The 12,761-nt window shown below is 46.8% G+C and overlaps 1 protein-coding gene and 1 pseudogene across 5 annotated transcripts in view; both read right to left on the bottom strand.

The window, feature by feature from the left end:
• The window catches only part of LOC147417267 (protection of telomeres protein 1a-like), a 33,138-nt gene extending 30,060 nt beyond the window's left edge, over positions 1-3,078 (bottom strand). The window contains exons 1-2 of one of the 5 annotated variants that reach the window (XM_086507748.1): positions 2,242-3,078; positions 1,484-1,551 (exon numbers count right to left, since the gene is read on the bottom strand). In XM_086507748.1, coding sequence (XP_086363874.1) covers positions 1,484-1,551; positions 2,242-2,485 — 312 coding nt within the window. In that variant the 5' untranslated portion in view covers positions 2,486-3,078. The remainder of the gene's footprint in view (positions 1-1,483; positions 1,552-2,241) is intronic. The other 4 variants (XM_086507747.1, XM_086507750.1, XM_086507749.1 and 1 more) reach the window with 4 other exon arrangements.
• A 6,030-nt stretch (positions 3,079-9,108) lies between these two features.
• LOC147417266 (uncharacterized) lies at positions 9,109-10,028 on the bottom strand (annotated as a pseudogene).
• Positions 10,029-12,761: the final 2,733 nt, after the last annotated feature.

Here is a 12,761-nt window from a genome sequence, read left to right as displayed (position 1 = left end):
CCTTCTTTATGCTCATCCAAAAAATGCCTGACAACGTCACATACTAGCAGCACGGAGAGAGACTCTTCCTGCTGCAGCACCTCAATGGCAGGAGGGTCTCACAGCTGAGTTCTTATCAGCTTTTTGGGCGAGGTTGTGGGACGCCAGACAACCGCGGTGAGTCACTTTGATTCCAGTGGCTGGTTGCACATAGAGCGATAGCAGTGGGGAGCTGGCTTGTACATAGTGGTCTCTCGGCAGTATGTACAGCTTGTGACCATCCTGTGGAGAGTCAACGTCACTGTCTTTGGGACTGCCTTATGGCACAGCAGGTTTGGCTTCGTGTCCTTTCGCTGATGCCAACTCTTTCCACAGCACGACAGTACACTTGGGAGGCAGCTGCTTGGTCCACTCTCACTGACCCGACACTACCGTTTGAGCTATCCTCCACCAGCAGGATGATAGTGATACACGGGGTCGATCTACACTCCAGCCTGCTACAGAGCTTACTCCACAAGAGTGGTGCAGTGAGAGAGAGGAGTGTTGGGAGCTCGTATGTGGCCCGCCAACACTCTGGTTCATCTGGCGGGCCCGCTGCTTCAGCATCTCTGAGGCTCGCCCTGTACCACCAGCAGAGACAGTTCGAGATTTTTTGGCTAGAGCTGATCCATACTCTCAAGGGACAGTTCGAGAGACTCCAGGGCAACTCCGACCGCATGCGGGAGTGTAGAGAGGCGTTCCTTCGACTCTGGCACCCTGGGCCTTTCTTCACCATGGTCCAGGGTGTGCTTAGATGGCACTACGGTCCACCGGTGTGGCTTTTCCCTCCTCCCATCTCCTAATTTAGCCTCATTGTACATATGTTGTTTTTTCATTGGGAGAGTCTCCCCTTATGATTGTTGTAGCCCTCTCTAGTAGAGGTGGTTGTAGCCCTATGGGCAATTTATTAACTAATAGAAGGATCTCTTTCTCGGGAAAAAAAGAAAGTTGGTTAGTAGTCAAGGAGAAGATGAAGGTAGAGATTTAAGCCAAACACCAAGGATGGGTGGAGGTAGTAAGCCATTCAATAAAGGCACCTAGCCTGTGTGAGACGAGGATCATGAACACAGCTATGGGATAGATCCAAGGAGGTTGAAGGAGATAGTGGAAGACAAAGACATCACCTTTCTCACAAGCAATTCAGAGCTAGGAGAGGAGCTCACCACAGGTGACTGGGTACACATGTAAATCAGTTTCCAGAGGACAGACGATGTTGGCAGGAGGTCTCTTGGTTTGCAATGTTTGAGACAACACATGCTTCATACAAATTGAAAACACGAAATATTTTGGCTGTTGCAAAACAGCAGTTACTGCCGCGTGTTAGGAAGTACAGATCCATTCATAACAGTCTTTAAATAATCCCGGTTAATTAGCAAGAAGATGACAATTTCCTTGACTTCTTGTCCTGATAACCGTAGTTTAAGCAAGAGCCAGAACAACATGCCTAAAATCTCTTGAGGCATACCTTACAACATAAGTCAAAGTAGCTGCCTTCCTTGATGCCACTAATTGGAACAAGATAGTCACTAGATCCTGTAAAAATGCAACCTTCAAACTCAGCAAGCAGTTCCTTTTGAGTAAGCCACCTAACAGAATTGATAAAACTTGAGCACGAATGGATTTAGTTGAGCTGAAGCAAATGTTGAAACATTAACATGAAAGGGAATGTCCCAAAATCACCATATCTATCATCTACATATGCAGTAACCAATGTCGGTTTTGACCTGGCACTGAGCAGTCTCCCTCCAATAACAACACTCAACTGGCACCATGCATGCATCTCTATGTAGGACTTCACGACTGGCTGTGTATAAGTCCAAGGTCAGTTAAACAAAGTTGACAAGATCATACCCAACTGCACTAGCCTATTAAGTCTATTATAGAATCGTGCAGATCACATTTCTTTCTAGCTCCTCTCATTAATTACTGCTGCAAAAAATTGTTTACAATAGAATGCCGTCATGACTGCCACTAAAATGGCCATTCAGCAAAACCAGCACATAGTGCTATCATCGGACTAGGAACCATGAAAGGACTTTAAAGGGCCATGCACAAACTAGTTAAGTTTGTAAAATATTAACACTTCATCACGTATTCAGAAATCATTTTAACAAGAATCTGTTTGCAACACTTGTCATAAATCTAATGCAAGATAGTACATAATGCTGTGGTATATTATGCATATATAACCTGTGAAGCTCATAACACATCAAAAACCCATACCTGAAATTTGTGGCTGACTTCTTGACCATGAGCGCAATAGATCAATAATTTGGTGATCATGATCTTGCAGTGTGTATTTTTGGGAAGATACTTGATATGGAGTATGTCCGAGTCCATCCTTTCCATCAAACACAAGAAAGGATGCCCCATGTTTAACCTTAGCAACAGCTTGTGGCACACCATTATGAACATTAATCTGCATGAAAAGATTGTTCTCGATACTGAAACCATATGGTCTGATCATGAAGTGTTTAATGAATAAAAGAGTGCATTTTCTTTCCCACTGTTATTACCCAGCTAATACCACTCATTAAACATTTTTAACTTAAATTTGGACGTTGTGATGGATCATGAGCCAATTTGTTGCCTCGTCCTAAGGCCCTGTTCGGACTGCGCAGGGCATCACCCAAAGTCAAGGCGTTTGAATTGCCAAGCAGTCCACACACGAAACTGAGTAGGATAAATTAAAACAGGAAGAAACTGAATAGCAAATAGACATTGGCAGCGTAGCTAGATCCTAGAGCTTCTGCGCGGGATGTCCTGAGATCGACACATGCCCGCTTTTGACGCTGCAAACTAACACGGATGAGCTCTCTTCCAGGCTGATGACGCCGCCCGCTGAGTGGCGGGTCCAGAAAAGCAGACTCAAAGTTTTTGGCAAATGAGCTAATGCCACATCCGAGGTCGTCCCTGCTCGCTACGGTTGTCCTCGCAGTCTGAACCACCCCTAAACTCATCTCTTTTCTTTCTAGAAAAAAACAGAGCTGTGAAAATCATTCTGAATGACCACTGCTGCCCACAAAATGGCTTGAGCTCCTAAAGAGGATAAGAAGTGCCTGACTGCAACGAAACAAAGAGAAAAAAAGGGAGACGTTGATCAGAGAAGATCCTTTGGCTTCAACCCAGTACCAAAAGATGGGATACTAACAGTTAAGGTGCATACAAACAGCAAATGCAAACTTCGGTTAACAAAAACAACACTGATTCCACTCTTCAAAAAAATACTACGCCACTGACAGAAAGAAAGAACGAAAGAAAGATATTGACGACTCTTAAAGGCCAATATAGCCCATGAGACCAAAACAAGGTACAACATACGATGACTTCTATCATGAGACCAGAACAAGGTACAACATATGTGACATCATAAGGTGTTAGAAAGAATGAAGCATAATTCTAACTAATCCCTAGTAAGAACAAGCTCCTCGAGGGCAGCCTACAACTGGCAAATCCATAGGAGTCATAACTGGTCTCTGCTCAGCACATTATCTCCCTCAAGGATTCGGAGAGACCACTGGGTCGTCATGCATTCCTCCTATAATGGTGGGCTCGAATATGCTGATGATAAGAAAGCTGTAAGCGAGCTCCTCGTGGTCATGGACATCTTGCAAGTTGGTATACAAAAGGCAATGGCCTTGTCTGGTGTTACTCCTCTAGGAAGGAGGTAAGTCAGTAGATGAGAAAGTAGAGGCTGCTGAAACTGCATTAATCACGCTGGAAACATCTGTGAGGACTCCTTTATGTTGGTAGAGGGCCCATTACCCTACTTTCCCTCAAGGGAGTCTCTCTGTTACGTCTAAACTCCAATAGTCCAAGGCAACTCTGATCCTCTTAACATCCTCAAAGCAAATGATCCAATGCAATGGTCCAAAGCCTTCACAAAAAGGCAATGGTACCTCCCTTGGATCTCATATAAATAGTACAAAAGCACCAAAAAAAATTCCTCCGACTCCACCTCCTGGTAATGCATCTGGCATATGTTATCTTCTCATGATATACCCTCATATCTACCAGTCTCCAAACTTGGAGTGTGTGAGGAGATCCACATTTGGCCAACGGCACTCTAGCACCATGCATAAGGTGTGTGTCCATGTATGTAGGCCATCCGGAAGGGTGTGTAGCAGATGTATCTGGTAGTGTTTTGTGTCCAATGGCTAAGGAATTTCCACATCCAAGTCGTATCTAATTTCACACTGAAAGGCAGGAAACCATCAATTCCCAAGCCCTGTAAAGCCGGCTATGTGCACATCTGGCCATATCAAATAGGTGTTCCACTTATCAGTAAGTTGATCGGAGGATGTGAGTGCTAAGCAGGGATACCTTTGTAAGGAAGCTCCCATATCCTATTAAGAAAAGTAATTGCTCAAAACAATGCCTCAATGATCATTCACTATCTCTCAATTTCTCCCAAAGCTGTAAAACCTCACACAAGTCTGGCTCTTGCTGCCTCCTTAAAAGAGAATTGCAGCCCTTTGAAAGTAACTGCATAGGATGTCACATATTCAACTTGCTCTCCTTGAAGTGTGAAATGCGGTTACTCATGCTTGTGTGGTGTCGAACATCGTAACTTTGGTTTACCAAGGTTCTTGTGAGATCTCTATCCACACAAAAGGATTGTATGCATCCAGATGTTGTAGTAGTCCCCAAGAGAGCCTGAATGAGCACAATGTCGTCTGTAGCGGATCGTCGCAGTGGACATCTATAGCATAGCTATCTGGCATTAACATAAAATAATGTCAATATTCAAGGCAACAACCTAGATGGGGCACAAAGACGTGTTGGGTTGTCAAGCACAATAGAGTTACTATTGCATGAAGATGCACTCGCTAGCCCTCACGAATCAACACTAATAGTCTATCCACAAGCACAGGCTCAATCCTTGTTCCTGCTAACTACTTGATGATTTCTCAGCTAAATGGGGTTGAAACACTATGAAACTCTGGGAGTTTGGAGACTATAGGCAAGGACTAATAGAACCTATTTGGACCCTAGCTCCTCATTGTTGAGAGGTACATGAGTCACAATCCATCATTCTACAAGTCACCATGAACAAACAAGGATAGGTATAAGCACTCTGCTAGACTTGCCCTTGGGCATCTCTTATGTCCCGCTCGGTCTAACACGCGCACTCCTACATCCTCAGACGATGGCCCTAGCACGGGGGAGCTGTCACTGAATGGTAGTTATGGTCAGGTCGTTCGTCCGACGTGTGTCCATAGGCAATCTGTGCAGCTGGGAGATCCTCCCGTTTGTTTGTTTGACAGTATCACAGCCAGCTTGGCTAGAGAAAGGACCATGTGCACACCTATGGGTTGGTTTAAGTCCGATAACCTCAATTTCGTGTAGTTTACAATGGGCTGAAATTACTATTTTTTCTTCTTATGATCAATGTGCAGGTAATAATTTACGTGTTGTTTGCTGCTTTTCATAAAATCAGAGTACCTGTTGGCTGATTTTACTGAAATTTAGCAAAAATCAAAGAGAAACAGGAAAATTTTACCTTTATTTTATTGATTTTCGACAAAAATCAGAATATTTGCATTCAATTTACTGTTTTCTGCTGATTTCTAATGGAAATTGCTTTACAGATTTCATCCCTCATTGCCTTGTCTCGTGTGATTCTTGCCGATGCGAACACACACACACTCAAAGAGAGAGAGAGAGAGAGAGAGAGAGAGAGAAAGATTTTTTAACGTCTATAAAAGGCCGAAGTCGGCCTATGAGACAAATCAAAGTACATGAGGTGGGTGTCCTTTGTGTATCCGTAAAGGATAAAAGGTACAAAAGTAAAAGTGACTATCCTGTATGATGACTGGGGGAGGAAAGTGATACAAGGGTGGGGATGGAGCTCCAAAACTGGGGAAAAGATGTAATCCTATATGCTGAGGTAGGCTGTACAATCATAAGATGAAATGCTATCCTATCTCTAGCTCCATCCACTACCATAATCCGGGTGTAGTACAGAATGCATGGGCAGGTAGGGTATGAACAGTCCTCGTAAGATGGCTGCTGGATTTGCACAAGCCCGGAGGCATCTCTCCTCCAAAGATCTATAGTAGTGCTCCTCGATCTCGCTCTGGTGTAAGCGAGGCGCCCTGCGTCCATGGGTACGTGGGCATCTACGAACTCGGACCTCCTCAACCTGCTCTGTAGAGTCACTCCTCTCTGGATGGTCGGAGGTGGTGGTGCTGCCATGGTCCTCTGAAAAAAATCTGTGAGCTTAGTCTGGCGCTTATCTCTCCCAGCTGATGCTACCTGGAGGAGGGAGTCCCGATGGTGCTGTATCTCGAGGAGAAAGAGGCCAAACTGTCGCTGGTCTCTGGACTCAAAAATCTGATGTAGAGTGGGCTGATCTGCGAACAAGGTCAGGTATCTACCTCTGATCTCCTCATGTGCTCTACATCTGCAAACATAGTGCTCCTCGCTCTCAATCTCTGTTGTGCAAAGTCTGCATATCCTCTCTGCTCTGGAGACATGTGTAGCTCGTCCTGCCTCAATCTCTAGCTGGTGTGACGACACTCCGAGTTGTCCGATGGCGACCTGTGCTCTATGTGGCATGTAGATATCCATGTATCTCGGTCTCTGGATGAACCCATCTGCTAGGATAGTCAGGAAGTGATCTCTGTAATACTACCTCTTTGTGGGGAGAGGCTCTCTGGGTGTGATCCATGTCTCCCTAATGTAGAGCTGCCAGAGGTCCTGTCTGAGAACACGATTCCTCTCAGTGTGTGAGAGGCGTGTATGAGGAGAGTCAAGTCAGGATCATACTGAAAAGGAGGCAGGTGTGTGATGTCCAAACCATGGGATGTAAACCACTCTGTGACCTGAGTACCATGCTCTCGTGTCACCTTCCCGATGCAGCTGTATCGATGCCTCAAAGGCTCTATGGGTGAGTCTGTCTGGTGGGAGCTCTCGCATGCGCTGAATGAAACAGATCATCTGAAAAAGGGCCTCTACTAGCATCGGTGGTGTGGCTAGCTCTGCTCTAATGATGTCATGTGGTACTGAGGGTTTGCTATGGAGCAAACGAGAGATCATAATGATCTGTGGATGCTCTCTCTGTGTCCATAGAGGTGCTGAGAGTCCTGGTGCCCATACGGCCGCGGCATACATCATGGCAGGTGTGATTAGAGTGTCAAAAGAGCCACCCTTTGGTGCGGGGCTCCTGGAAGTGGGCCTGATGGCATCTGCGCTCTAGGCCAGCCAGCACTGCATATCCCCGTGTAATCCTACCTGGGCCATGGAAAATCTGCCAGTGGTGCCAATAAAAGTCACCCCCAAGTAAACATATGAGTCAACCACCTCGAACTCTCCGCCTACTGCTGTAAGTACTGCTCTACTACGAACTGTCCTGGAGGTATGGAAGATCATGACCTTGGTCTTGCCAAGGTTCACTGTGAGCCCTTTGTGTGTGCAGAAATCATCTAAGGCTCGCAGGTGGCTCTGTAATCCCTCCTGTGTCTCAGAAACAAGGATGATATCATCAGCATAGAGCATAATGTGGAGTGGTATACCTGCCAAGTCTGAGCCCGTGCCGCCTGCTCGTAGGATGTAATCTGAAATCTCGTCGATGTACAGACCAAATAGAGTCGGGGAGAGAGTGCATCCACCATAGTAGATGTAAAGAAAGTCAAAGTGGTAGGTCGAGGGTCGGATGGCTCTGGGATCAGTGACTGCCCAGGTATCTGATATAGACGCTCGGCATAGTCCTGCCAGGTCTGGGGGTCCTCTAGTGGGGTAGTAGGACGTGGCTCTTTGAGAATCCTCCATGCTGTGGCGCAGTCTGTACTCATGAGAAGGTGGTATAGCTCAAGCTCCTGCTGCTCCTCGAAGGCCCGCCTTTTACGGCGTGTAATGGCCTTCATTTGTCTCCTGACCTCGCTCTCGAGGATCTCCTCCAAGGCTCGTTGAGCCCGCAGCTGTCTGTAGAGGTCTCTGCACTCCTTGTCATACCATCTATTCTGGGGCATCGTCCCAGAGGGTGGGGGTCGGCCACTGTGAGTGGTGTGTAGGAAGCAACTGAGGGCTGAAGTGTGAAGAACTGCGAAGAGCTGGCTAGTGAGTGTAGAGAGTGGTGTATCTGGATCGAGAGCATAGATCCCCTCATACACATGTGATGAAAAGACTCTGGCAAGCTCATGTGTGAAATGTATGGTAGTGTGTGGCGTGGGTGTGGGTGGTGTGTGTGAAATGGGTGAGCCAGTGAAAGAGAGAGCAAGGTATGTGTGGTCAGCCCCGATAAGTAGTGGTCGGATGGTGAAGGATGTGAGCAGGTGAGCTACCTCTCTGAGGCAGATGATGTAATCCACTGTACTACCTCCACCAGATACCGATGGTGGTATGCAAGTCAAGCCTCCAAATGATGGCCATTGCGCCATCCCGTTATAGATAACGAGACGGTGTTGTGATCCCAAACGGAGTATGTGTCTCCCATATGGTGTGGGCGTGGTAGTATCTCTGGAGGTCCTCTCTGCCTCTGTGTTCTCCAGGGTGGAGAGTAGTTCTGGGTCATCGAAGTCGTAGATGTCACACTGTCTACTTTGTGTCCTGGCGTTGAAATCCCCCATAAGGAAGACTTCCCCTAGTCTGGAGTACTTCATGATCCCCTCCCTGAGACACGTATATGGTGATTGTGTATCATCGTCCTCCTCTCCTACATGTGTATGGGTCTCCTCTACCCTTGCTCCGCCTGTATGTGCAAATCTAGAACTGCTAGGCGCGAAGTAGCAAATGGCAATGTATAGAGTGTGCTCCTCCGATAGCTCAATCCGTATCCACATGTAGCGTGCCTCTGGGTCGCGGGCTACTATCTATATCCTGCTGTGAAGTGAGCGGCGATAGAGGATTGCTACCCCGCAAGATCCTCTAGAAGTGGTGTCGTGTGCACTTCCTGTGTAGAGACTCCCATTGGTAATCTTGTACTCGAGGTAGGCCTCTCTCGGGACTCGCATGTGTCTCTGTGAGTAGAACAATGTCTCGGTCATGCATCACCTCCTCTAGTCTCCCTGGATGTGTCCATAGAGAGCCATTGCAGTTCCAAACTGCCATGTGTATCTCCTCATATAGTGTCCCATAGGCCACGAGTGCCTATGCTACGGCCTTGCCATCAATGATGACTCGACCGTCTCGGTAGGAGGCCCGTTTCCCCTCTTTGCGTGCTTGTTGTACTCGAGGCATGCATGCTCTCCTGTGTTCTACTTGCATCTCTGTGAGGTCATCATCAAGGCAGATGGGGGCCCCTGTGAGGCCTTGTAGAATGACCCTCTTGCGGATGAAGAGGGTACGGGCTTCTTCCGATGGAAATTGGAGGATGAGGGGCATCTTTTTGGTTGGGTCTTTACCGGCTCTCCAAGCTTTGGTGAAGGGGGTTGGGTCTTCTATCTTGTACCCAAGTTTGGTACATAGGGTTTTGCCATCTTTCTCGGGAGTGGAGTCTTTCCCTTCTTCCATGCCGGTGACTCTTATATTTAGGCGGCGGGCATGCCTCATCTTTCCTCTTCAAGTGTGGTGCGTACAAGGAGGGCCTCTTCTTTGTGAGCGTCCTCTTTGGCTTCTTTTTTAAGGTTCTTCTTGACCACCTCCACCCACCCTTCCTTTGAGGCCACGAGCTTGTCTTCCAAGCTTTCGGTGAGAGCTTTGGTGAGTTCTTCCTTGATGGCCTCTTTGGTTTCATTGTTTATTTCGCCTTCCTCGGGGGTGAGGGATGCGATTGAGGCATTGAGGATGTCCATTTGTTCTTGCATCTCCTTCTTCTCCTTTTTCCATCCTTCTTGGGCCTCCTTCCACATCGCGCGCTCCTTCCTTGTCTCCTCGTCTTTAATCTCTTTTTCTTTGACCCTCTCCTCTTTCTCCTTATTCAAGGCTTCCACTTCCTTCTCGAGCTTGGAGAGACGGTTGATGATAGTGTTGATGGCGGAATCCGCCATCTTCTTGTTCTCCTTGATTGTGGCATTGAGCTTGTCGTCCAGCTTGGTTAATTCCTCCTTGGTTACTCCTCCTTTTGCCATCTCGGAGCTTTCTTGATTTGTTCGTTTGCCTTGCGTGACTCAAGTGTTGAGGAGAGTCATGTGAAATGCGAAAGTGCAAGGTAGTGATGTGATGTGAAAGTGCAATGTAGTGATGTGATGTGAAAGTGCAATGTGAAATGTGTGTATGTGTGTGTGTGCAACGGACGGATGCGAGGTGGTCTGTGCTGTGAAAATGTAACGTGCAATGTATGTGTGTGTGTGTATGTGTAAGGGCGGCAGCAGCACGGAGGGATGGGGGCGGCAATAACTGCGCGAGCAAACAGGCAGGCGCTGCGCTGCGTGAACAGGCAGGGAGCGCAAGCGGGCGCAAGCATGCAGCGGGGGCAGGCAACGGGCGGTAGCAAGGCGCACGCTCTGAGAGAGAGAGAGAGAGAGAGAGAGAGAGAGAGAGAGAGAGAGAGGAGAGAGAGAGAGAGAGAGAGAGAGAGATGATGATGATGTATTTACGTCCTCGGGAGGCCAAAATGACCCATGGGACCACAAAAGGTCTACAAAATGCTCCCCTCATGTGAGAGGGGGTAGTGGGCTAGTAGCTTTCTTGTGTGTGAGTGTTGTGTGATGATCCAATATTTTGGCAAAGTATATGCCTAAAGCTACCGGGGAGGGGTGTTTCCGAGAGAGAAGCTCCTCAAAGGTGACATTCCCTTGAAAGAGCTGCGGAAATTCAACACGGATGTGTGCGTATGCTGGGCACTCAACGGTGACATGAGCCTCGCTTTCCACTTTGTTCAACTTGCATTGTGGGCATGTCCTCCTATTTTCCTTAATATTCAGCCACCCTCCCGTTTCAATCTTGAGCATGTGTGATCGCGTCCGCATCAAAGTAATGGCTTGTCTTGCCCGGTGGGACATGGGTGTCTTTATATGCATCTGAGTGTCCCCAGTCTTGTAGGTCTCCCAATATTGTGTATTGATGTGCTTGCCATAGTACTCAAATTTGGACCTGTGTACTACTGTCTTCCATTTGGTGCGTAGGGCTTCAAGTATGCTTATGTCAAAATTCAGCCCATGTTCATGTTCAGTGTGTTCCTCTATATGCATGTCCACATGGTCTCCCACATTCCATCTAGAGAACCATTTCCGTATGTCTTCTACAAGACTAGATGTGAGAAACTTACTCTCGTAATTCTTTTGCAGCTTACATCCGGTTTGCCATGCCTTGTGGCTCTCTGGCATCATATTAACTTTCATGAGGTATCTGTGTACTCTCTGTAAGGCTTGCATTTCCAAAGGTCTCTTGCCTGTCTCCAAAAGCATCACTGAGTATGGGGTGGTAGTTTTGATCCCCAGGTGTCTACATATTCCCCCCATACCTCTACACCGTAAAGTATTGTTTGGACCACACATGCATCAAATGCCATAGACTTAATTTCCCATCGCTTTGTGACACTCTGCTTGCACATGTTCTCAAATTCATAGTATTTTGCACGTCCTGCATCAATTCTGTTTTGCGTGCAACTCCCCATGCATGGTTTGAGTGAGAGAGAAAGAAATGAAAATGAAATGAAATGTTATATTAACGTCTTCAAAAGGCCAGAATGACCTATGAGACCAAACTGATACAAAAGTGGTGAATCTGTTACAATGTCTGGGTACCTTAGTACTAAAGTACTAAGTGTGAAAAGTGTGAAAGTGTGAAAATAAATGTGAAAAACTAAATACAAAGTATTAAATAAACTTCTTAGGAGCATTCTAGGTGTCTGGCTAGAATGCTTCTAATCCTTTGTTGTAGTCTCCTCCGGTGAAGTGTGCTTCTGCATCTCGGTCGTGGTCGTCTCGATTTCCTAAGCTCAATCGCCCTGTCAATGAGGGTGCCTTTGGTATGAATGTGGGTACTCCTTTGTGCTGGCTGCTGGCCTCTTGCTTCTCCTTCCACTCTTGCTTCTCTCGATCCGAAGAAATCTGTGATCTGCCTCTGAGGCTGTAGTGCTCTTTGTCTTCTCATTAGATTATCCCTGTGCCGATGTAGTTCCAGTAGGTACAAGCCTAAGCATCTTTGATCTTGGTATTGCATGACTCTATCTAGAGGTCCAAAGCCTTCTTTAAATAGGCAATGGCAACGCCCACGTATCTCATAGTATACGGTGCAATGGCATATGTAGTGTAATTCTGTCTCCGGCTCCATTCCGCATAACTTGCAAATTCTGCTCTCTGGTGGGATTCCCCTAAATCTGTCAAATTCAATTTCCAGCTGGTGTGAGGATGTACGAATCTGACCAATAGCACATCTCAAACCATGAGACAAGTGGGTATCCATGTAGCTCGGGCGAATCACAAATCCATCTTCAGATAGCTATAGGAAGTTTTCTTTGTAGTCGGCCATCTTCGTGCCCAATTCTTGTGTAGGGTCTACCCATGTCCTCTTAGTATCCAACTGTATAAGATCCTGACGGATGATTTTATTAATCTCCGTTCATGTAATTGCAAGTGATGGAGCCTCAAGAGAGTATTGGAAGGGGGGTAATCTTTCCATAATGAACCCGTGTCTCTGAAACCACGAGGACAGTTGCGCATACCAGCATGATGTATCCCCTTTCATTGCTAATTGTCGAGAGGATTCGAGGGCCAGTCTAGTATATCGGCAATTATTTGTATCCCACAAACCATGTATAAAGGACACTGATCTAGTAAGAGCTTCAATTTCTATCGGAGGGGCAGCTAGTTCCGCTCGGGTAATCGTGTCTGGTACGGAGGCCTTGGCTCTAATCATTC

The sequence above is a fragment of the Adiantum capillus-veneris genome, unplaced genomic scaffold (genome assembly GCF_014529385.1).
Source record: "Adiantum capillus-veneris isolate H3 unplaced genomic scaffold, ASM1452938v2 Hic_scaffold_295, whole genome shotgun sequence".
In the NCBI taxonomy this organism is placed as follows: Eukaryota; Viridiplantae; Streptophyta; class Polypodiopsida; order Polypodiales; family Pteridaceae; genus Adiantum; species Adiantum capillus-veneris.
This window is presented reverse-complemented; position numbering and strand designations above follow the sequence as displayed.